The 27408-nt window shown below is 42.1% G+C and overlaps 2 protein-coding genes across 2 annotated transcripts in view; both read right to left on the reverse strand.

Annotated features, from left to right (window-relative positions):
• SERTAD4 (SERTA domain containing 4) overlaps window positions 1–27408 on the reverse strand; it is a 371017-nt gene that overhangs the window by 173040 nt on the left and 170569 nt on the right. The window lies entirely within an intron of this gene.
• SYT14 (synaptotagmin 14) overlaps window positions 1–27408 on the reverse strand; it is a 169142-nt gene that overhangs the window by 69421 nt on the left and 72313 nt on the right. The window contains exon 4 of the mRNA XM_069768562.1: window positions 24578–24772. Within this exon, the coding sequence (XP_069624663.1) occupies window positions 24578–24772 (195 nt within the window). The remainder of the gene's footprint in view (window positions 1–24577; window positions 24773–27408) is intronic.

Raw genomic sequence — 27408 nt, forward strand, 5'->3', positions numbered from 1 at the left:
TACGATCTCCCTGCACTGCTATGCGCCCAATATGGGTCCCGTGAGCTGGGGGAGCCCAGTGAGGCCCGTCATCACAAGTTCAACTGTATTGGCTGACATCACTGACAAGAGACCAACAGCGGGCAATATGATGTCACTACATGGCGCGCGTTGTGCTGAGATATGCAGGCTCTCACTGCAGAAACCGGAGCAGTGGGGGAACAAGTAAGAGAAAGAAGTATTGTATTTTTTTAATTGGAAGTGCATTATACTGTATGGAGGACTATGGGTAGTGCATTTTATTATATAGAGGCCTATGGACTGTACATTATACTATATAGAGGCCTATGGGAAGTTCATTATACTGTATGGAGGACTATGGGTAGTGCATTTTATTATATAGAGGCCTATGGACTGTACATTATACTATATAGAGGCCTATGGGAAGTGCATTATACTGTATGGAGGACTATGGGTAGTGCATTTTATTATATAGAGGCCTATGGACAGTGCATTATACTATATAGAGGCCTATGGGAAGTGCATTATACTATATGGAGGCCAACAGGGAATGCATTATGTTGTATGGAGACCTAAAGGGAGTGCATTATACTATATGGAGGGCTATGTGGAGTGCAGTATACTATATGGAGGACTATGGGGTGCATTATACTACATGGAGGCTATTTAGGGAGCCATCAGTGTGGGGATCCATCATATAGTGTTGGGCCATCGAATTTGGGGACTACTAAGGGGTCAATATACTGTGTGGGGGGATTATACTGTGTGTAAGAGAGCATAATACAGTGTAGAGGTGAGTTGTGCGAGGGGGGAGACTCAGGACATTATTAAATGTTAAGTGGGCACTTGTTGTTATAGGGGGACTCTGGTTTTTGTGACTGTTAAAGAGGGCACTATTACTTTCTAGGGGGCAAAATGTGGGCATTATTTACTAGGGCACTTGCACGTGGCATTACAATATTCTAGAGGATTGTTTTACCATCTAGAGGCACACAGAACCACAGCGTAAGTGCAGTAATAGGGACTCATACGGCAGCAGCGTCTCAGTATTGGGGTATCAACAGGAATAGATGGGGACGGTCCGAGAAATGTGAATAAATGTGTCTGTGTTTTAATTTCTGCAGCTGAGTCCTGGCTGGAGAAGTTATCGTGTCAGTCTGGGCCAGATGGAAAAGACAGGAAAAGTGAATGACTCCAACAGAAAAACGTCAGCTGTAAGTCACCATCTATAACTGTACAGTAATCTATTACAAGTACAGCAGGACTGGTATCTACCACTATATGGTCACTATATGGCAGTAATATCAGCGTTGGTCTCTGAACAGGTTTTTTTTAGTAACAGCGCTGTCATATGTTGAGGTTCTCCTACATCCACTGTTAAGAGTGCGTCACAATAGTTGTAATCAGGATTACCTGGTAAGGGGCCCACTCAGAAGTTTAGCCCCCTTGATCTAAAAACCTAGCTACGCCTCTGATACATATATACATATTCAAGTTTGCTATTGTCGTAATCACACTGACCCAAAAAATAATGGGAGAATGGCTTTTTCACTATTTCACCCCACTTGGAATTTTTTCCTGTTTTTTTCAGTACATTGTATGGTAAAATGAACCACGTAATTCAAAACTACAATACAACTTATCCTGCGAAAACACTGCGCTGAATATGGCCAAGATTAGTAGCGCGCTCCAGCGGTAAGCACTGCATATGTTCGGCTGTCTAGCTTGTAAGCACTGCACTGAATATAGCCAGGATTAGGAGCACACTCCGGCCGTAAGCACTGCATATGTTCTGCTGTCTAGCTTGTAAGCACTGCGCTGTATACGGCCAGGAGTAGCAACATGCTCTAGAGGCAAGTACTGCATATGTTCTGGTGTCTAGCTTGTAAGCACTGCTCTGAATATAACCAGGATGAGCAGCGCACTCTAGCCATGACCACTGAATATGTTCTGCTGTCTAGCTTGTAAGCACTGAGCTTGATATTGGCCAGTAGTAGCAGCATGCTCTAGAGGTATGGTAAGCACTGCATATGTTCTGCTGTCTAGCTTGTAAGCACTTTGCTGAACATCGCCAAGATTAGCAGCGTGCTCCAGCGGTAAGCACTGCATCTGTTCTGCTTTCCAGCTTGTAAGCACTGTGCTGAATATAGCCATCATGAGGAGCACACTCCAGCCGTAAGCATTGCATATGTTCTGCTGTCTAGCTTGTAAGCACTGCGCTGAATATAGCCAGGATTAGCAGCACACTCCAGCTGTAAGCACTGCATATTTTCTGCTGTCTAGCTTGTAAGCACTGCGCTAAATATGGCCAAGATTAGCAGCACACTCCAGCCATAAGCAATGCATATGTTCTGCTGTATAGCTTGTACGCAATGCGCTGAATATAACCACGATTAGCAGCGTGCTCCAGCGGTACGCACTGCATATGTTCTGGTGTCTAGATTGTAAGCACTACACTGAATATAACCAGGATTAACAGCGAGCTCCAACGGTAAGTACTGCATATGTTCTGCTGTCTAGCTTGTAAGCACTGAGCTTGATATTGGCCAGAAGTAGCAGCATGCTCTAGAGGTACGGTAAGCACTGCATATGTTCTGCTGTTTAGCTTGTAAGCACTGTGCTGAATATGGCCAAGATTAGCAGCGCGCTCCAGCAGTAAGCACTGCATATGTTCTGCTGTCTAGCTTGTAAGCACTGTGCTGAATATAGCCAGGATTAGCAGCACACTCCAGCCGTAAGCACTGCATATGTTCTGGTGTCTAGATTGTAAGCACTACACTGAATATAACCAGGATTAGCAGCGAGCTCCAACGGTAAGCACTGCATATGTTCTGTTGTCTGGCTTGTAAGCACTGTGCTGAATATAGCCAGGATTAGCAGCGCGCTCCAGCGGGTAAGCACTGCATATTTTCTGCTGTCTAGCTTGTAAACACTGTGCTGCATGTGGCCAGAATTAGTAGCGCGCTCCCGCAATAAGCAATGCATATGTTACGCTGTCTAACAGTGGTGGTCGGTTTCCCAGGCAACTTGTAAACAGTAAATTGCAAATTTGCTTGTACTTACAAGCTCTAGCAGATAATATCCATCTATGAAGATAGGAATAATGTTATATTGGGAGAAGGCAAATGACAGACAACTAAAATACGTTTCAGATATTAGCATGCACCAGCTGGTAGGACCCAAGTTGAAATAGGTGCTGTACACCTCTCATGACTTTTTGGTATTTCTTGCTCAAAACAGTTATTTTCACTCTTCGATTTCATTTTTTTTTTTCAACAGCCTAAATCTGAAGAACCGGAATACTTATAATCTGCTTTTCTGCTTTGGATAAAACTCGCGACAAGATTTACGAGAGCCAAGACGGCAGCTTGCTTCACTGGTGTCAGTTAAGTGTCAATAAATGCATTGATACTAAATGTGTCAAAGACTCCAGCTGTTAAATCATTAAGATAGGATGACAGGATTGGCACGCGAGTCCACCTCAAGGCTCTACGAGCGAGTAGGAGACAAATCCGCGGTGAGCCAAACTTTCACATGGGCAAGAAATCGCAGATACTATGCCAGTCAAGTCAAGATGATAACAGAAGATATGATAAGCTAGTGCACAAAGTCAAAGATGTAACCAGCTCTTGAACCACCCAGAATCTTACTCCAAGTTGTGGATCGAAATTTGGCAACAATCATGACCCAGCTAACCATTAGTTGGATGTGAAGTCTAGTCTACGATCTAACTATACTTCTGACCACTTGTAAAAAATATTCAAGGCACTTAGCTTTTTTTTTAACTAATAAACTGAGCAAGACAACCTTTCAGCCTCCAAAAGGCCTTTCACCGTTCTGACAAAGACCTTTTGGAGGTTGAAACGTTGTCTTGCTGCTTTTTATGCCTTCTGGAAATAAAATCTGGGAAAGAGAAGATGAAGGAAAAACAGGGGGGGAGATCTATCTAAGGGTAATGAGTATAATATATAATATTGAAGTGAGTAGAAATGAATTTTGCTCACCTGAGCAGGTTGTGCAAGTTAGGCACAACTTTAAATGTGATTTATAAATGAAAGGGATCCCTTCCCTGGCAAGCTGCCCATCTGGTGGACCATGGGGGTAGTTTTCCTCTCTCAGAAATTCTTCCACGTGGATGTAGTTTGGGGATTAAAATCCAGAAGGCACTTATTTTGAAGGTTTAAATCCCAATTAGATTGTCAGAGTCCTATCAGCCAACAACTGTTGATTTTCGGCAAGTCCGGGAAAGAGCATTGCCTGCCCGATTGATGCTGGCTGATTTGGACTTAAGGAGAGACACAGATCAGACCAATTAGACTACATCACGTCCTGTTATTTTAGAAATATTTTCAAGATTTCCAAACAACAAATCAGACATCAAATAGATGCGGATTTTTTAGAACTCTGCATTTCATAAAAACAAATACGGTACTGAAAGGATTACATATAGGTATTCCATCTACATTTCTGAATGACACAACTTTCACTGATATGTGGAAAGAGCACCTTTACACTGTTTTTGGTGGGTTTAATAAAAAAAATATAGAGAACTGGCTCTGTCAGTGACTTCTCTATGTCAAAGTGTTTACGGGATCAAGTGCAATTTTCTTCTTCATCTATATATAAAGATATCAATATGGAAGTCACAGTTAGACTTCATTTTTTTTTTTTAAATCTTGGTCGAAAAGAAAGCCCATAAATTCAAAAGTAACCAAAATCATGGTCTAAATAAAATATGAGTCCTTCTTCCAGCAACAGACCCAGGTCTGATTATGTAAATCAGCACAAGCGCAACAGACTTAGGTCTGATTGCGAAAATCAGTCCAGACGCAATGCATTCAAGTCCATGCACCATCCACCATCTGATGGTAGCAATCTGTCCCGAACCAATTATTATGAACCAATTATTATTAACCAATATTATTATATAGAGATAAAGGTAAATTTGTGAATGAAGGTAGCGTAATATTTGTATGCAGATGACAAAGGGGGCCCCCAAAGTCATTGTTACTGGTGGGCCCTTGGCACCCCGGTCCAACACTGCCTGGGTGCATATCTCCCTTCAACCTTAGTGCACCTTCCACCTATGACAATTCTTACCAATCATCATCGTAGACCACGGTGATACCTCTCATCTCTACCATCTCATCAATGCAGTCTCCTTCTTACTCAGAACGACCGCCTTAATAAACACCCAAAAAATCCAAAGAGTTTGAGGATACATCAAGGTGGAAATATAGTTTTATTACCACATACAATAGGGGTAATCAAACTATTCATTTTGAACAAATATTGGTATGCAATATTGAAGGAACTGATCCCACATAGAGCTAACATCATATTAAGAAGGGTAAAAACAATAAAGAACTGCATAGCACCCAGCCATGTGCGTAATAAAGAACATTTTAACAATACCGATAACGTTCTTCGTTCCAAAACTGAGAAAACTGGAATCTGTAAATGTGGTTAACAAACGATGTGACTGTTGTAAAATCTAATATATAAAGCTGAATGTGTGTGTGTGTGTGTGTGTGTGTGTATGTCCGGGATTGGCATCTGCACCGTCGCAGCTACAGCCACAAAATTTTGCACAGTCACACGTCTGGACCCCGAGAGCGTCATAGGCTATGTTGTGAGGTGAAATTTTAACCCCGCGCTTTCCAATTCACCAAACAATTTTGCCCCTATCTACATAATGGGGAAAAAAGTGAAAGGAAAAGTGTTGGGAGGGGTCGCAGCTACAGCCACAAAATTTTGCAAAGTCACACGACTGGACCCCAAGAGCGTCATAGGCTATGTTGTGAGGTGAAATTTTAACCCCGCGCTTTCCAATTCACCAAACAATTTTGCCCCTATCTACATAATGGGGAAAAGTGAAAGGAAAAGTGTTGGAGGCAAATAGACAGCTGCCAGATGTGAACAAGGGGGACTTAAAGAGTGAGAGCGATGGCGCCAAAGAGTATATACCGTACAGTTGCTAAGGTGGGGCCCCGACATGAGATACTCACCACACACGGGGATATGAACACACACAAAATGCGCCACACACTACCAGATGCTTGAACACATATTACCCTCAGCACACATTTCACCACACATACACCAACCTCGCCACATAAAAGTCGAAACACAAAAGTCGCCGCTCAAAACTCGCCATGCGCAAAACTCACCACATGCAAAAACTAGGCTCACGCAAAACTCGCCACAAGTGCAAAACTCACCTCATGGAAAACTCACCACACGCAAAACTTGCACACGCGCAAAAATTGCCACATGCACAAAAGTTGCAACACATGCAAAAGTTGCCTCACACAAAACTTGCACATACTCAAAAGGCACCACACATAATACTCGCAACGCGCAAAACTCGCCATGCGCAAAACTTGCTGCACACAACTTGCTGCACTAACCTGTCACATGCAACTCGACACACAAAAAGTTGCTACACGTATGTTGCCACACAAAACTCATCTCACAAAAGTCGCTACATGCATGTCGCCACACGCAACTCAACACACACAACTTGACAAACGAAACTCACCCTAAAACACACTCAAGTCTGGTATTATCCTTCAAAAATAAAAATCTGATTAATAAGCACACAAACTACAAGAGCAACAAATGTACCATATAGGAAATACAGCAGCTGTCAGTCACATGACCTGTCTATTATGTGTATGTGTGAGCTAATATATACTGCCAGGGGGAGGGCTTCCTGTTGGCTGGGGATTTATCAGGCTGCCAATTTAGCTTACAAATACTGAGGTAAAAATACTGAGTAAACAACGTGTGAACGAGGTCTAATACAGGAGGAGATGACACACAGGTATATTCTATATACAGGGGAGATGACACACAGGTATATACTATATAGAGGAAGAGATGACATACAGGTACATAATATATACAGGAGGAGATGACATACAGGTACATACTATATAGAGGAGGAGATGACATACAGGTATATACTATATACAGGAGGAGATGACACACAGATATATACTATATACAGGGGAGAAGACACACAGGTATATACTATATACAGGAGGAGATGACATACAGGTATATACTATATATAGAAGGAGATGGGATACAGGTATATACTATATATAGGAGGAGATGACATACAGGTATATACTATATACAGGGGAGATGACACACAGCAGGTATATACTATATACAGGGGAGATGACATACAGGTATATACTATATACAGGAGATGACATACAGGTGTATACTACCGTATATATAAGGGAGATGATAAACATGTATATACTGAGGTGAAAATGAGAGGTGTGAGGTGAAAATGAAAAGGTGTGAGTGCAAAATGAGAGGAGTGAGGGAAAATAGTGTAGTGATCGGAAAATGACAGATGTGAGGTCGAAATGACAAGTGTTAGGCGGGAATGAGAGGAGTGAGGGAGAAAATGAGAGGTGTGTGGGAGAAAATGAGAGATGTGAGGGGGAAAATTAAAGATGTGATTGGGAAAATGAGAGGCGTAATGGGAAAATAAGAGAAGTGACGTGCTATAACTAACCACAGATATTTACTATGCCCAGGCAACGCCGGGCTCTTCAGCTAGTCTAGTATATAAAGCTGAATGTGTGTATGTGTGTCCGGGATTGGCATCTGCACCGTCGCAGCTACAGCCACAAAATTTTGCACAGTCACACGTCTGGACCCCGAGAGCGTCATAGGCTATGTTGTGAGGCGAAATTTTAACCCCGCGCGTTCCAATTCACCAAACAATTTTGCCTTTATCTACATAATGGGGAAAAAAGTGAAAGGAAAAGTGTTGGAAGCGTCGCAGCTACAGCAACAAAATTTTGCACAGTCACACGTCTGGACCCTGAGAGCGTCATAGGCTACGTTGTGAGGTGAAATTTTAACCCCGCGCTTTCCAATTCACCAAACAATTTTGCCCCTATCTACATAATGGGGAAAAAAGTGAAAGGAAAAGTGTTGGAGGCGTCGCAGCTACAGAAACAAAATTTTGCACAGTCACACGTCTGGACCCTGAAAGCGTCATAGGCTACGTTGTGAGGTGAAATTTTAACCCCGCACTTTCCAATTCACCAAACAATTTTGCCCCTATCTACATAATGGGGAAAAAAGTGAAAGGAAAAGTGTTGGAGGCGTCGCAGCTACAGCCACAAAATTTTACACAGTCACACGTCTGGACCCTGAGAGCGTCATAGGCTATGTTGTGAGGTGAAATTTTAACTCCGTGCTTTCCAATTCACCAAACTATTTTTCCCCTATCTACATAATCGGGAAAAGTGAAAGGAAAAGTGTTGGAGGCAAATTAACAGCTGCCAGATGTGAACAAGGGGGACTTAAAGAATGAGAGCGATGGCGCAAAAGAGTATATACCGATCAGTTGCTAAGGTGGGGCCCCGACATGGGATACTCACCACACACGGAGATATGAACACACACACAAAATGCGCCACACACTACCACGTGCTTGAACACATATACCACCCTCAGCACACATTTCACCACACATACACCAACCTCGCCACATAAAAGTCAAAACACAAAAGTCGCCGCTCAAAACTCGCCACGCGCAAAACTCGCCACATGCAAAAACTAGGCTCACGCAAAACTCGCCACAAGTGCAAAACTCACCTCATGGAAAACTCGCCACACGCAAAACTTGCACACGCGGAAAAATTGCCACAAGCACAAAATTTGCAACACATGCAAAAGTTGCCTCACACAAAACTTGCACATACTCAAAAGGCACCAGACATAAAACTCACCACGCGCAAAACTCGCCATGCGCAAAACTTGCTGCACACAACTTGCTACACTAACCTGCCACATGCAACTCGACACACAAAAAGTTGCTACATGCATGTTGCCACACAAAACTCATCTCACAAAAGTCGCTACATGCATGTCGCCACACACAACTCAACACACAACTTGACAAACGAAACTTGCCCTAAAACACACACAAGTCTGGTATTAGCCTTCAAAAATAAAAATCTGATTAATAAGCAGACAAACTACAAGAGCAACAAATGTACCATATAGGAAATACAGCAGCTGTCAGTCACATGACCTGTCTATTATGTGTATGTGTGAGCTAATATATACTGCCAGGGGGAGGGCTTCCTGTTGGCTGGGGATTTATCAGGCTGCCAATTTAGCTTACAAATACTGTGGTAAAAATACTGAGCAAATAACGTGTTAACGAGGTCTAATAAAGGAGATCACACAGGTATATACTATATACAGGGGAGATGACACACAGATATATACTATATACAGGAGAGATGACACACAGGTATATACTATATAGAGGAGGAGATGACATACACGTATATACTATATATAGGAGGAGATGACATACAGGTATATACTATATATAGGAGGAGATGACATACAGGTATATACTATATACAGGTGAGATGACACACAGCAGGCATATACTATATACAGGGGAGATGACATACAGGTATATACTATATACAGGAGATGACATACAGGTGTATACTATATATAAGGGAGATGACAAACATGTATATACTGAGGTGAAAATGAGAGGTGTGAGGTGAAAATGAAAAGGTGTAAGTGCAAAATGAGAGGAGTGAGGGAAAATAGTGTAGTGATCGGAAAATGACAGATGTGAGGTCGAAATGACAAGTGTTAGGGGGGAATGAGAGGAGTGAGGGAGAAAATGAGAGGTGTGAGGGAGAAAATGAGAGATGTGAGGGGGAAAATGAGAGATGTGAGGGGGAAAATTAAAGATGTGATTGGGAAAATGAGAGGCATGATGGGAAAATAAGAGAAGTGACGTGCTATAACTAACCACAGATATTTACTATGCCCAGGCAACGCCGGGCTCTTCAGCTAGTCATTGATAAAGTACATGAAGGTCAAAAACACCAATATTGTTTGCAGTTTCACCCAAGAACTGACATGTAGCTCAGATTTCATCATATATGTGTTGACATGTGATTACAGACTTCAATGTGTTGGCCGCACTACACAACCGCTGCGGAAATACATCCATGACCACAGACATAATGTCAAAAAAAGATTTCTAAAACAAAGTCTGTCCAAACACATGATCTTAATTCACAGTAAAAATGTTGATTTTATATGGGTCATACCAATAGAACAAATTACAATACTTACTAGAAACAGAAAATCAGTTCTTAAAGCCAAGGAGTCCTACTGGATTTACAGACTGGGTTGGTAGTGAGTATCCAGATGGCCCGAACGAGGCACAGTAACTTGTATAAACATCACACCAGACATCATTAGACTTTTTAGAATTTTTGGTTGTCACGTTGGGCAACAACGGGATTCTCTCTGTGTATAACTGTCCCCAGTCTTGAGAGAGAGTCCAAAGGAAGAGACTTGCATTCTCCGGGTGGTCTCTGGCGGTGGGCACATTGGGCCATTTGGTCTACTGGAATCACCAGGCGGTCTGTTTGCAATGGGTGATCACACTGTGTTATGAACTGGTAATTCAGAACCACAATGGACCTAGTGGTTAAGGGCACACAAAGTGACCTGATAGTTACTAATAACATAGGACGAGCTCTGAGACATGGGAATTCTGCTGACCGCAATCCCTAATCCTATCAAACCACACTAGAGGTAGCCGAGCCGTGGAGCGCTCCTGACCAGACCTAGGCGCCTCGGGCACAGCCTGAGAAACTAGCTAGCCCTGAAGATAGAAAAATAAGCCTACCTTGCCTCAGAGAAATTCCCCAAAGAAAAAGGCAGCCCCCCACATATAATGACTGTGAGTAAAGATGAAAATACAAACACAGAGATGAAATAGATTTTAGCAAAGTGAGGCCCGACTTACTGAATAGACCGAGGATAGGAAAGATAGCTTTGCGGTCAGCACAAAAACCTACAAACAACCACGCAGAGGGCGCAAAAAGACCCTCCGCACCGACTAACGGTACGGAGGTGCTCCCTCTGCGTCTCAGAGCTTCCAGCAAGCAAGAAAAAACCAATATAGCAAGCTGGACAGAAAATATAGCAAACAAAAGTAACACAAGCAAAACTTAGCTTATGCAGGGCAGACAGGCCACAAGAACGATCCAGGAGAGAGCAAGACCAATACTGGAACATTGACTGGAGGCCAGGAACAAAGAACTAGGTGGAGTTAAATAGAGCAGCACCTAACGACTTAACCTCGTCACCTGAGGAAGGAAACTCAGAAGCCGCAGCCCCACTCACATCCACCAGAGGAAGCTCATAGACAGAACCAGCCGAAGGACCACTCATGACCACAGGAGGGAGCTTGACCACAGAATTCACAACAACACTGGGCGAAGGATGGGCGTCTCCTACCTGGAGTTCGCTAAGTGACGTCCTACCTCTGTGGGATCGCCTCCTCCGTAATAAATTGAATATTCATCATATCAAACGAAGGCTAGCAAACCGTTTGATTTCCAACATGTCATAGTAGCAGTATATTGCTTGTTCCTAGCGAGATCCATTCAGGGGCTCATATCCACTAATTATATTTTGATGTTTAGATATTTAATTACCGTATGTGCTTGTGAAAAATGACTATTCTACCCTGAATGCCTAAGAGTTATCAAAGCAAAACAGAAATTTTTTTTTACAATTATTTGCTGAAAATCAACAGTTCTTGGCTGATAGACTTCTGACAATCAAATTGTGATTTAAACCTTCAAACAGAAGCGCCTTCTGGATCTTCATCCCAAAAAATGCCTTCTGTAAATAAGGGATAATTTTTAGACGGTTCTTGGTGTTGTTGCATCCTCTCTTTTAAAGGGACATCATTCTCCGAATAATGTACTGATCAGTCAAAGCCTGAGTACGTTCCACTATCTGAATACGGCTATTCCACATTCAACATGGCTGAGCAACAGAGTATTTAGATTCTTGATGATTTAAAGGGAAACTTTTGAGTAAAAAAAAATACTATTGACCTTCAGATATGGGGTTATCCTGCAGGTTAATAGTGATATAAAGCTGCCTAGCGCCTGCACTGAGAGCCCCGCTGTCAGGAGGAAATAAACTTCATGCAATCAGGGGTGGGCTAGCACGGCTTCAGTCACTGCATAGTGAGCGGTAGCTGTAACCACAACCCGGCACTGACTGACAGCCGCCTCTAACGGTGCGGTTATATCCGCCGCTTACTATGCAGTCAGTGTACAGTGATCGGTAGCTGTAACCACAACCCGGCACTGACTGACAGCCGCCTCTAACGGTGCGGTTATATCCGCCACTTACTATGCAGTCAGTGTATAGTAAGTGGCAGCTGTAACCACAACCCGGCACTGACTGACAGCCGCCTCTAATTGTGCGGTTATATCCGCCACTTACTATGTACTGACGGGTGACTGAAACCGTGCCGGCCCGCTAGTATGACTAAAAGCCCAAGGCTGCTGAGAGGAATAAAGCTAATTTCCTCTTGGCTGCAGGGCTCTAAGTGCGGGCGTCGGGCAGGTTTAGAGCACTATTAATCTGCATATTAACACTATATCAACCAAAGAAAAAACACGACAAAGAAATCCCAAAATAACTTCAAGTAGTGCAAATAAATTTATTGGATGATCAGATAAAAGATGACAAACAAATGGAATAGGGGGAAGAGTACAACCACATAGCACATGTCGAAAAAAAGAGGGCACTCACAGGACTAAAGGGCAATCATAAAGTTGTACACAGGCGGCTCAGGACATACCTGCTACCATAAAGTATAATACTATGTAATATTGCACGGCTCCCATACTGCCTGATTATTAGCCAACTTGGTGCTAGGGTATAGAATGTACATACAAAGAGTGGAGGGGGCCGCAACAGAGCCACATAAGATAAAAGATATATTTAACCCGTATAGCACCAGGAACAAAGTCTGGGAGTGTCCACCCCGACGCGCGTTTCGGCGGTGTAGCCTTTCTCAAGGGGTAGGGAAGGAAGGGGAAATGCAGGTATAAAAAGCCCCTAGATATAGTCTGTGCGGCCTTTTCCCGCTTTTATGTCCATATCGGATACATAAGTCACAGTATATTAATATTTATCTTTATACTTATGATTACTGTGATTTACTGCTTTCATGATGTGTGTTGACTCTATATTAACACTATATGTGCTGGCTAATAGCGTTTTTTTCCTACATTACAGGTTCCCTTTAACGGTGTGTTGATATGTCTGAAAGGCAGTCTTTCTTGACTTCCCTTCTTAGTTTTGGTCTGTCTGTTGCCTACATTCTGGACCTTGCATTTGTAAGTTAGCCCATATTAACAGGATAAGGAACCTCCCGTCCCTGGGTCCTCCACTGCTCCTGAGAATGTGGCTCTGCAGAACACAGCATAGTCTGAACATGTGTACCTCTAATCCGCCATTGTCTATAGCATCGTCAGAGACTGCCAAGTACAGCCCCGATCTTGGGACCGTTTGCGGTTCCAAAGGTTTTAAAGGAAGGATTTTCCAGCACTCTTTGGTTGAAAAAGATAAAATCACTTTTATTGGTACAAAAAAAAAAAAATACAAAAAATGTCAGCACATGGAACGAGGAGCAAAACTGACGCGTTTCAAACAAACCTCTGTTTGAAACGCGTCAGTTCTGCTCTTTCTTCCATGTGCTGATATTTTTTATGGATTTTTTCTTACACGAAAGAGTGCTGGATATTCCTTTTTTTCCTACCTACTGACGATGCTGTACCGGATTCGTGCACCGGCATCTTGATGAGCTGGCTGTCTCCCTCTTCTTCCAATGGGTTGATAAGTAGCAATCAGTACGTTGTCCATAGAATAAGGGATAATTTACAAAAGTGGTAAAAAAATATTAATCTCCAACGAGCACATTGGAGACTGTCGGGGGAAGGCAAACCAGTGTTTCTCCGCACTTACGCTAATGAGTGGCGTTAAGGTGAAGACGAAAAATCTTTTAGCCATAGCCTTCCTTTTATTCTTTCAATACTCATCTGCAGAGATGCTTCTTATAACAGAATGTCTCTTGCCTCTACCAGAAATTGTGCAATCTATTGAAGTGTAACAATTCTTTAATTTTATTGTCTTTTTCAAGCGTGCAATTTTTCATTTCATTTCTTCATATTTATTCCTGCAAACGGTGTAAGATGGCTATGCTCTGTGGGCTGAAGAGTCACGTTAATTGACAGGCTTCAAAGCCAGGAGCAGCCTTCATTCACAATAATAAATCATCCTATTGTTTTTCCCAACCATCATGTCGGTAATAATAGCTTTAGCGCAAATAATAACGGCTACAAAATCCGAAGCTTGGAGTCTTGAAGCAGAAAGCATACAATTTTTCTTATGTAGGTTCTTATAAAAAAAAAAAAAACAAAGAATATTTCCTTTCTTTGCTGCATATTGTGTGTTTTTTAAAAATAGGTAATTTCCGTTGACAGCACGCTACGAAACAATTCTGCCTTAAAAGTGTGCTAAAATGTAAAAATAATACAACTAAAATAATACGCTGCATTGAAGGACGCAGTTACTATTCTATGCTACAAAAGACTTTGGAAAGAAATAAGATTTTAATATATTTGACTGCGGCATGATTGACAGTCATTCGCAGAGATGATAATAATTCTGTAAGAAGTATTCATTAATTTGTAGAATGGCAATAATACATGCGACTCTCCCTTAAAAGTTATAGTCACGTTTGGCAGTTCAAGAAAGATTTCAAACCCATCGTAAAAAAAAAAAAAATTGTCAATGTGACGAGCCACTTCGGCTATCTTACACAAGTCCTAGCCATTACTAAATTGAAGGGTACAATAACCTTCATGAGATGGTTTCCTAAAAGGTCAGGTCAATGACATCTATAATGGTGGTCATATTGGATTCTACAGGTGTCATAAGTCATCTCAGATGACACTAGAAAGGTTTATGAGAGTTCGTGCTGTCTTTCTGTTGACCTGTCGACAAAGAATGTGAGTGACACCGGTTATTAAGGGGCTTATTGTTCTATGGACAGCAGGTGAGTAGCAAAAACAAATTGTGTTACAGAGGACACGTTGCCTCTGTGACAGACACCACCAGTCGTAAAAGGCCGGCTCACTGTAAAGAGAAAAGAATAGAGAACACCCTGATAGTCAGTGTACTCCTGACAAGAGTTATGGGCTAGAGCAGGAGGGCAAAAGCATGTCTCCTAGAAGTCTGAGGAGTAAAGATGAGAGAATGCAAGTGTCATCTGAAGTAGCTCAGATTGCGAATAATGTGAATAATGCCCACTGGTGAAGCAAGTGCAAGAGCACCAAAAAAGGAGGAGAGACCAGAGACGGCATATATTTGAGTAAAATTTCTGCTGTTGTTTAATAAGAAGAGTACCTTCATATTGGATCTCTATTAATCCATGTGGAATTCTATCCATAACTTGGTTTCTTGTCGAGAGGTCAGTGTACACTGGGAACAAACATCCAACACTGCGCCCTCTTATATCATCACAAAGGAAGCACCACGATCATACCTGAAGCAAAGTGGATGTCTAGGTGGGTAATTCTCAGCCCTTGCCATGTTCTATCCTGTTGACTGATTTGCCTTCCTCCACATCAGGCATCTTCGAACAGACTAAGATCATTTGGTAATTCTTATTATGCAAATTAGCTCTCTCCTGGAAGAGAAACACAAAACTCTCCCTAGAGCCACCTATTAGAGGTAGCCACCATGTTAGTCAATGTCCGACCCTAGAATAAGCCTTCTAACAAGCCCTGGGGATGTTAACCAAGCCAGACCACCTGTAAGATAAGGTTAGTTTTCTTCTAGTAAAGAACAAATTTGCTTATTCTTCCCAGTGAGTAATGTCTTCAAGACTCAATAATCAGCAGGTCTCCTAAAAGAAGGACAGCCAACAACGGGGCTGATTCACTAACCTTTTCCAATATTTAGAAAGAGTAAACGTTGACTACAAATTTTTAAAATACACCGAATTTATCACAGTTGCTAATGACAGATGATAACTTTGGCGCATGTTTAGACACATTAATCTAACTTTACTCCAACCAATTAGTGAGCTGCAAAATTTTGGTGCAATTTTGGCTGATGCTGTCAAATCTTAGGTCATACTCGTTCTTGCTAAGCAACCAATGCTGATTCGATTGTAGACAAAAAAAATGGAAAAAAAAAAAACCCCACAAAATAAATGTGGTGCAAATTATGCAAATTGAGACATCATTTTGATACACTTATTTTAAGAAGTTGAGGAGGCCAAGAATGAATGATTTGCATCTTGAAGGAACAACTCAAGGACGTAAAAGTGTCTACCAGTTTATCTCTAACAGCGTAACAGCTTCTTCTCCCATTGTCTTGCTTTTGCAAATGTCGGCTCACCCATCTGACCTTTAAGGTGGATTTCCATCTTACAGAATGATGAGGCCTTTAAGGTGGATTTCCATCTTACAGAATGATGAGGCCTAAGGATACAACACCCTTTATCAAGGTGTGCAGAATTATTAGGCGGCTTGTTTTCCTCGGGGCAAACAGGCCAAAAGAGAGAATGATCTGATGCTGAAATGCCAAAAAATATTAGAAGTCTAAGGATTCATCACTCTTCAAATTGATAAGACATTGGGACGTGATCACAGAGACATCAACAGTTTTGTTGCAAATAGTCAACAGTGTTACAAAAAATATGTTGAGAACAAAAGATGCACATGGACTTCCAAAGATTTGAGAAGAATCAAATGTGAAGTGACCAGGAAGCCAGTGCTGTCATAATCCAGAAGTGCAACCTCGCTGGAGGCCCGGAAGTACAAGGTGTTCGGTGCTCAGAGACACAACCAAGGTGAGGAGGCTGAAACCCGACCACCACTGAGCAAGACACAGAAGTACAAGGTGTTCGGTGCTCAGAGACATGGCCGATGTAAGGAGGCTGAAACCCGACCACCACTGACCAATCCACAGAAGTACAAGGTGTTCAGCGCTCAGAGACATGGCCGATGTAAGGAGGCTTAAACCCGACCACCACTGAGCAAGACACAGAAGTACAAGGTGTTCGGTGCTCAGAGACATGGCCGATGTAAGGAGGCTGAAACCCGACCACCACTGACCAATCCACAGAAGTACAAGGTGTTCAGCGCTCAGAGACATGGCCGATGTAAGGAGGCTTAAACCCGACCACCACTGAGCAAGACACAGAAGTACAAGGTGTTCGGTGCTCAGAGACATGGCCGATGTAAGGAGGCTGAAACCCGACCACCACTGACCAATCCACAGAAGTACAAGGTGTTCAGTGCTCAGAGACATGGCCGATGTAAGGAGGCTTAAACCCAACCACCCCTGAGCAAGACACAGAAGTACAAGGTGTTCGGTGCTCAGAGACATGGCCGATGTAAGGAGGCTGAAACCCGACCACCACTGACCAATCCACAGAAGTACAAGGTGTTCAGTGCTCAGAGACATGGCCGATGTAAGGAGGCTTAAACCCAACCACCCCTGAGCAAGACACAGAAGTACAAGGTGTTCGGTGCTCAGAGACATGGCCGATGTAAGGAGGCTGAAACCCGACCACCACTGAGCAAGACACAGAAGTACAAGGTGTTCAGTGCTCAGAGACATGGCCGATGTAAGGAGGCTTAAACCCGATCATCACTGAGCAAGACACAGAAGTACAAGGAGTTCAGTGCTGAGTCTCCGACCTTACTATGCTCCTTACATGCCCTAAGCAGGTTTTTGCTATGTAATCTGAGAGCAGCATGATGTAGGGACCGAGACACTGATTCCAGTGATTTGTCACTTAGTTTACTGGGTGCAGCAGTTGTGATAGAATCAGTTTTCCCTGCTGCGGATCTAGCAGAGCTCAGAATGCTGAGCTCTGTATAACCCCGTTCACCGCTGATTGGCAGCTTCCTCTATACACTGAATAGTGACAGAAAGCTACTTATCAGTGCTGAGGGTGTATTTGGACCAAGAGGAACGAGACACCTAGTTCTGTAGAGATAATCTCCTACTGAAAAAACACAGCAAAACACATCCTAGTAAGTGATGCTGTCACGCCGGCGACTCATACGCCTTCTCAGCGCCGCCCTACTCATTGTGTTCGCTGCTCTGGACCTCCCTGTGTCAGGCCGCGGTGCTGAGTCCTCAGATTACATAGCAAAAGCCTGCTGACAGATTACCTTTAAACATAGTTAAACGTGCTGTCAGACAGCTCTGGCGGCAGATTTTATCTCAAGAGGACAGAAAGGATTTGACATTGAAATTCAGCAAGATGATGCTTTTCTCTCCCCCCGAATCAGGATGCACATTAGATGGTCATCAAATCCCGGTGGATTTGTTTGAATTTTTTTGTTATATACATGGGGGTGTCTAGAGTACATGGATATTTTTTCAAAAGCTTTTAGTGCACAAAATACTTTGACCTCCAGAAGCTCAGGGCTTATTTTACTCCTAGTCTCAGAAAAGTTATATTCCAAATATGAAACCTTTTCTTGAAAAATGCCAATTTCTTTCCGTACGAAGAAGACATAAAGGCAAATAGGCACATTTATTACAATGTAAAAGTACCTAATACGGGACATTATGGGATTGCAGAGCCTGGTATTGGATGGCGTTACTATTACCCGGCGATGAATATAAGTGTGTGAGCGTTCCCCTGCTTCCATAAAGACAAGGAATAAGGGAATCATTGCCGCGCTAATGGCCCTATGTGAAAGGAAGTTTTATAAGGCCATCTAGAGGAATCATTCGGCAAGTGCTGCAGTTACAGCCTTCCTGTGCAGAAAGACGGGCAAAGAGAAAAGAAGTGAAATCTCTTTTTTTTATGAAATATTTCAAGCTTGAAATAATCTTAAAAAGTGAGGAAGGTAAAAAAAAAACAACATACAGCAATATAAAACCATGAGAAAGCAATAAGTGATAACACAAGAAATGGAAGAAGCTAGTAGATGGGGGAAGGGGAGAAAAATAGGAATATGAGAGAGGAGGTTTATGTATTGTCATCGATATTAAATCTCAAACTATAACATTTTTGCCAATGTTACCAATCTCTACATTTAATGCCAACCACAACATTTGAAGAATATAAAGCTTACCATCAGAGATCATGCAATTTGGGAAATATTCTAAATTCAAAATTATCACAAAAAAAATCTAGATTTAAATTTTGGCGAATTTTTAAAGATTTATCCATCTGTATCACTTTTTTTTTTGCCCCGTTCAATCCCTTAAAGGGATTTTACAGGATTTGAATTGCGAAGATTGAAGTGAATAGAAGCTGCGCTGCAGTACCTGGGAACGGCCACTGCACAATGTATGGCGCTGTGGGACTTGTGACGGCTGATCGGTGGGGTGTCGGACCCCCACTCATCTGATATATTGATGACTTATCCTAAGGATACAGTCAGACGGCCATATAAACTGGACCCAGATCGGAATGCAAAGCTCGGATTCCCAACTCCAACGCGACTGCTCCATATATTTCTATACAGATGTGACGCTCGGGTTTGGGGGCCGCCGGCCAGTCCATGCATCAACTTACTAATCAGGGGGGTCCGACCCCTGGGACCTGCACTGATCATCAGAACGGAGATGGTTTTTTCCCTGTTATAATGGATCGGCAGTGAGCATGCTCAACCACTGTTCCATTCATTCCCAATACCACAAGAGCTGTATTACCAAAAGTTACTGTGAATCTCCTGCCTTTATGGGGTTTCTTTTTATAATTACATTTAATAATGTATGGTTGACGAGGGCGGACCACCACTGATCCAATCAACAGGAGTCCCGAACTCCACGATGCTCTATTCACTTTGAGTGACAAACTGGTGATTCAGCAAATTTTGCTGACATCATGTCGACAGGGCAGCTTTTTTTCTCCCACTCTGCTCTGTTGACGACGCGTGACTGCTGACGTCATGCTGATTGACAGCCGATGTCATGCTGATTGACAGCCGGCTCCTTGCTGTCTAATTGCGTGGGAGCCGGCTGTCAATCAGCATGATGTCGGCAGTCACAGCCTGTCGACAGAGCAGCCCGGAAGATTAAGAGTTGCTCTGTTGACGTTCAGCAGCTGAATCGCCGGGAAGGAGCAGTAGGTGACCTCTGGGTAGAACAGGAAGGTAGTTAGCAACTATTTGCCTGTTAGTTTTTAAGAACATAGTAAAAGAAAAATAGTCACAGATAAATCCTTTAAGCACAAGCCTATTTTGTTGCAAAAAAAAAGTGTGAAAAATGTATTTAAAGAGTAAACATCATTTAAATTTTTATTTCGCAGTTCACATGAAAGTAAAAGTAAGAAATTTTGTAATATATCTTGTCGGAGAAATCTGCTTCTTTCTCCAGCTAGATTGATCTTTCACTCTCAATTCATGGGTAAAATCTGTATTCAGCGAAGACAGAATGTCACATTACAGAGATAGAGGACAGTTGGTGCTTATAAAGTTCTATGGAGGGGGAGGAGCTAGTGACAGCCACAAACATTCCGCTGCAAGTTCTCCTCAAACGTCAGTTAAAATTTAAAATGTAACTGATGCTTCAAGAGAACTTGCAGCGGAATGTTTGTGTCCGTCACTAGCTCCTCCCCCTCCATAGAACTTTATGAGCACCAACTGTCATCTCCTATATCAGTAATGTCGAAATTTGCCTTTACTGATTTTACCAGTGATTTCAGACTATTGAGAATGAATAAATAATCGGTCCAGGAGGAGAAAGAAGAAGATTTCTCTGATAACATAAATTACACAATTTCTTATTTTCGCATGTTCTACTGATTTAGAAAAAGAAAACAAATATTAAATCAGCGGTTATTCTTGCCATTTATGCTGTAAATAAAAGGGATCCTGATGAAAAAAAAATAAGCTTTTATCTGTTTAACAGTTTAATACAGCCAAAAAAAAAAAATAAACAAAACTGACGGCAGTAAAAATGAATCTATCAGGGGTTCAATGTTATGCATTTCAAATAAATTAATTGCCGTTTCCATCCTTTTGGTTCTGACTCGAATCATCTTGGATGACGGCAATCCTTCAATCAATATTTGCATATTAAAGCCAAAGGCAAATAAAAGTGGACGGTGTGAGTGGCAGTCTCTTACATCCTTTGCCGGTCTCACATCATTATTTCTCAGTTCCCTCCTTGGATGTCACACATGGATATGCTGATTCTATACATCACGGATTGACAGGGAATCTGCGGCTTTATCTTTGATATCTCATGTAAATAATTAATGTTCGTATACATTAAGCCAAGGCTCTTGAAGTTGCACAGGTACCAACATACAGATGTGCTCGCGACGGCGTATTCTTCCCTGTAAAGGAAAGTTCACATGTACCGGAAGGGTCAGACTGGCCCATCACAATGTCGGAAAATCTGCCGATGGGCCCACACTGAAGACCGCCCTCCTTGCATATTGGTGCAATTAACAAATAATGATACTGTAAATGGACAAGAAAGACTGTGAAGGGGTTTTTTTTCACACAGTGATGTCACGCTAATGACTAAAGGTGCAATTACGGTGAGTGACCGAACGTTCTTAAGCAAGTTCATTTCAGTGTGAACAGGCGGTCAACCGGTGAATGAGCAAAGCGATTGTTTGTAGGGTGAAATGATCTTTTGTGCAACACAAAAGATCACGGTTCTCGAAGGTGCATAGTCTTCTGCTAAAGGACCCGAGCTGCCGGGAACAATCCTATGTGCGCTGAGCGGTCTACTACAGATCGTTCTGAGCGCATCACCGCCGTCTGCCTGTGTAAACAGGCTGTTATAAGAGCGGTCATTTACCGCCGCTGGAAGTTCGGTAGAAACAAACCTAAGAACCACAGTGATATAATGGCATAACGTACATAATATAAAATTAAAATGTGAAGTGAATTCACAGCTCTTTGATAATAATGTGAAGTTTTAAGAAAGGGTTATTGCACAGTAATGTCACAGTACAGAGGTCATAAACAAGGTGATGTAACAGTAAAGGGGTAATAAACAGTGATGTTATGAGTGAGGGATATGTAACACAAGGATGTCACAGTACATACATAACAGATGATGAAGTCAAAGTACAGGGATAATGCACACAGTGATGTCACAGTACAGAGATAATAAACACAGTGATCTCACAATACAGAGATAATAAACACAGTGATCTCACAATACAGAGATAATAAACAGTATGATGTCATAGGTCAGATATATTAACCACAGTGATGTCCTAGCACAGAGAATAACAGTGATGTCACAGTGCAGGGATAATAAAAGTACAGGAATAATAAACACAGTGATGTCACTATACAAAGATAACAGACAGTGATGTCACAGTACATAGATAATAATGTGATGTCATGGGATGGGTCAGACATATTAAACCTGGTGATGTCCTAGTACAGAGACAATCAACACAGTGATGTCACAGTACAGGAATAACAAAAACAGTGATGTCACAGTACAAAGATTACATACAATGGTGTCACAATATGGAGATACACACAATTATGTCACAATACAGAGATAGTAAACAGTATGATGTCATAGGTCAGAGATATTAACCAGAGTGATGTCCTAGTACTGAGAATAAACAGAGTGATGTCACAGTATAGGGATAAAGCACACAGTGATGTCACAGTACAGGAATACTAAACACAGTGATGTCACAGTACAGGGATAAAGCACACAGTGATGTCACAGTACAGGAATACTAAACACAGTGATGTCACAGTACAGGGATAATAAATAAAGTGATGTCACAGTACAGGGATAATACACACAGTGATGTCACAGTACAGAGATAATATACACATGATGACACAGTGCAGAGATAATACACACAGTGATGTCACAGTATAGAGATATACTGTGTATATATACACAGTAGATATACTGTGTATATTACACATGATGACACAGTGCAGAGATAATACACACAGTGATGTCACAGTATAGAGATAATATACACAGTGATGTCACAGTGCAGAGATAATACACACAGTGATGTCACAGTATAGAGATAAAATACACAGTGATGACACAGTGCAGAGAAACTAAACACGGTAATGTCACAGTACAGAGGTAAATATTAAGCACAATGATGGTATGGCTAAAGACAAAGACCATAATAAAGTCACAACACAAAAAAAATAAATACATACCCAAAAAAGATAATTAATAAAGGGAATGTAATTGTGGAGGGATAATTAAAGTGAATGTTCATGGATAAAAGAATATTTAGTTGTTTTGCCAATATAACGACGAGCTTATTTTAGGTGTTACTGCGATTCGACAAAACATCGGATCACCCTCGGACCAATGTTAGTCTATGGGGCCTTCCAATGTTAGTCCATGGGGCCGTCCAATGTTAGTCCATGGGGCCGTCCAATGTTAGTCCATGGGGCCGTCCAATGTTAGTCCATGGGGCCGTCCAATGTTAGTCCATGGGGCCATCCAATGTTAGTCCATGGGGCCATCCAATGTTAGTCTATGGGGCCATCCAATGTTAGTCTATGGGGCCGTCCAATGTTAGTCTATGGGGCCGTCCAATGTTAGTCTATGGGGCTGTCCAATGTTAGTCCATGGGGCCGTCCAATGTTAGTCTATGGGGCCGTCCAATGTTAGTATATGGGGCCATCCAACGATAGTCTATGGGGCCGTCCAATGTTTGTTTATGGGGCCGTCCAATGTTAGTCCATGGGGCCGTCCAATGTTAGTCTATGGGGCCGTCCAATGTTAGTCTATCGGACCGTCCAATGTTAGTCCATGGGGCCGTCCAATGTTAGTCTCTGTGGTCGTCCAATGTTAGTCTATGGGGCCGTCCAATGTTAGTCCATGGGGCCATCCAATGTTAGTCTATGGGGCCGTCCAATGTTAGTCTATGGAGCGGCCCAATGTTAGTCCATGGGGCCATCCAATGTTAGTCTATGGGGCTGTCCAATGTTAGTCCATGGGGCCGTCCAATGTTAGTCTATGGGGCCGTCCAATGTTAGTATATGGGGCCATCCAACGATAGTCTATGGGGCCGTCCAATGTTTGTTTATGGGGCCGTCCAATGTTAGTCCATGGGGCCGTCCAATGTTAGTCTATGGGGCCGTCCAATGTTAGTCTATCGGACCGTCCAATGTTAGTCCATGGGGCCGTCCAATGTTAGTCTCTGTGGTCGTCCAATGTTAGTCTATGGGGCCGTCCAATGTTAGTCCATGGGGCCATCCAATGTTAGTCTATGGGGCCGTCCAATGTTAGTCTATGGAGCGGCCCAATGTTAGTCCATGGGGCCGTCCAATGTTAGTCTATGGGGCCGTCCAATGTTAGTCTATGGGGCCGCCCAATGTTAGTCCATGGGGCCGTCCAATGTTAGTCTATGGGGCCATCTAATGTTAGTCCATGGGGCCGTCCAATGTTAGTCCATGGGGACGTCCAATGTTAGTCCATGAGGCCGTCTAATGTTAGTCTATGGGGCCATGCACATGGCCAAAATGTTTTCGTATCACACTAGGCCATGCAAGTGAATGAGTGTGTGGAAAACATCGGACTGCACTCGGATGACATCTCATTTCAGTTGATAGGCACCTTCATCACATCTTTCACCCAAAACCTATTTTGATATCATGAGAATGATGCAGATTTATGAGGCTCCTTCCCATTCCCAAAACTGCAGGCAGGAGGAATATAAAATGTGACTTCTTACCTTCATCCGCAGACACTTCGCTGCTGTACCCGTCATACTCTGCTGACAGTGGGCTGTACTTCTGCCTGGTTTCCCACATGTAGTTTTGTTGCTTGTCTGAGGCAGGTCTGGAGCCATGCAAGCGGCTTTTTGCCTCATGGTATTTAGCCAGGCCTTCATCTTCACTTTCTGACGATGAACCATGGAGGTCTCGCCCTAGTAAAATGATAAATACAATATTGGAAAGTTCATATTGGACGACTGTTAAAGCTTCAATTTGGTCCTAAAATTAGTGTTGGAAATCTGTGTTTTATATTAAACCAATATGAGTACTTGACAACTCTCCTGAGATAACGGGAGACTTCCCGGACTCCTGGATGACTCGGCAAATCTCTGTTCTAAACTACTAGAACAAGAGCTTTTTTGTCCTTTGGCATCCAATGGGACATTCAAGGAGGCAGAGAACGGGACATGGACAGGAATGGAATGGGCGTCAAGGAGGCATGCCCTCTAGGGATATGTGCACACATCCAGAAAATACCAGTAAACAAAAATAATGCCACAAATACGTTGTGTGAATTCTGAAAACGGTCACAAAAGCTGTAAAGGACCTAAACATTAAAAAAAAAAAAAGAAAAAAGCTGCAGGATAACAAAATGCCAGAGAAAAACAGAATCTTCCTCTTGAAAAACTAGGTGAGTTCGCCCACCTGAAAAAAAAAGTAGCATTAACCTCAAAAGTAGAAAAGTGGGCGCAACTCTTAACCTCGAAGGTATCAAGCTAGAAAACTTGCCAAGTATGCCAATATGTCAAATACCGATATGGATTGTATCCCAGGCCAGGTCTGGTCAGTAGATCAATAAAGTATACTTTCAGAAGGCATAAGCTGTATTTGCTTAACTAAATTGTACACAATCTGAAGTCAAATATTTATATGGCAAAAGTCTAAATGTCTTCAGAAACAGAAGAAACCATGCAAGAAATCAGAAAGCAAAAAAATCTCTAGGTCACAAATTGTATAGGAAAATGGCAAAAATCTCATTTTGAGATTTATATATACATGTACAGTATATGATATATATGTATATGACCATTTTAGAGGTGTCCATCAAACCAGATTAAAAAAAATATTTTTATATTTTCAACAATTTCCAAAACAATTTACAAGTAATCCAAGAGAGCAGTTTGATAGGAAATATGAGGGTTATCAATTATATTCTAGTGAAAATTGAAGACCCACTCAGAAACCTTCAAGAAAATGAACATTTCAACTTCATATTGTTCACCAAAACTAAAATAGTAAAGTCAGAAGGTGACAAAATTTTGGAAAAAAAAGAATTGCAGAACAGTAGAGAGGAGTCGTTGCAAGTCAGAAAGTGCTGAAGAGCAGTGTACCTTTATGTCGCACTTTCGTGTCTTCAGAGATGTCTACATCTCTTTCCTTTCCCCTTTGCGGTTTCTTGTCCTTCGTTCTTCTGTCTCTGCTTTCATTAACTCTGCTGGAGGGACTTTCATCACTCCTTATGTAATATTCTCCAGGATCTTCACAATGGTTCCTCTGCTTTTTGGATTGGTCGCCATGAATCTGATTAAGATTTGGAAGTTTACGGTGCTTTGATTGTTTCACGTTCTCCTCTGAGAACTTATCTCTGTTAACCCGAGGAGATGATGAGTGATTATTTCTGGGTGATCTTGACCTCAATGTTTTTGAACCCTGACTGTTAAAATCATTTGTTTTTCCAAGTTCTCTGGGATCACGGTCTCTTTCTTTATAATCATTGGATTGTTGAGTTGTCTTTTTGGATTTCCTTCTTCTTTCTGGTCCTTCAGTGGTTTGACAATAACCGTGTCCATCACTGTACAAATTGTCTTGATTTCCTTTTACAGGAACCGTGTCTTCTTTCATCTCCCTGGAATGATCATATTGTCCTCTCTCCGATGTTGGTAAGTCACTACTATCATGCATGAATTCTGCATCTTGATGATGACTACTGTAATCATGAATGTTGTCATGCCTTCGATGCCTTTCCCTCTTGCGTCCTTCCGATGACCTCAGTTGGGTTGTAACCGTATTCACACTTGATCCATGTTCATTTGTGTCTATGGGTACGAAATCCGGATTACTTCCATAAGTAGTATTTTGAATATTTTGAGTTAGTTGACCTTCGTCTTTGTCATTAGCCCCTTTCGTTTGATTTCCCTCCTCGTCTGTACGGAGTACATGTATCATACTCGTAACCTGCTCCGTAACGGAGTCTGCCACAGTGTAACTGACCTCTTCAACAGCACTGGCCAAACCGTCCACGGCATTACTCAGAGTGTTCGCAATGGAAGACATGGATGGAAGACTGATGTTCTGCTGAAAGTTCCTGAAGAACGCCATCACCAATTTCTTTTAATATTAAGAGAAATGTGCTATAAGGAAAACTGGACTTCCAATTGTTCGATCAGAAATAGTCCATCAAAAAAAGGTTTTTGTTTGTTGTAATCCAATTGTCTATTGATTACTCATATTGATCTCTGTAGTAAGAGTGATACTGGCTGTTAGATCTTCTTAATTCCATCTACAAAATTCCACACTGTAGAAAGTATGTAAAATTAAAGAGGTTGTGCAACCCTGATTTTTTTTTGTAGAAAAATCACCCAGCATGACAGAAAGTAATAAAATAAAATATACTCAATTTACTGATTCCCCCAGTTCCCCATAGTCCAACCCTGCCCAGCTCCCACTTCCGGTCATAGTACTTCCTGTTCCAGTCATAGGGACATGTGACTGTTGCAGCCAATTATGCCACGGCACTGATGTGTTGGTGAGTATACTTTATTTCATTATTTTTTAGCCTGCTGAGTGT

Source organism: Ranitomeya imitator, chromosome 5 (genome assembly GCF_032444005.1).
Source record: "Ranitomeya imitator isolate aRanImi1 chromosome 5, aRanImi1.pri, whole genome shotgun sequence".
Classification (NCBI taxonomy): Eukaryota; Metazoa; Chordata; class Amphibia; order Anura; family Dendrobatidae; genus Ranitomeya; species Ranitomeya imitator.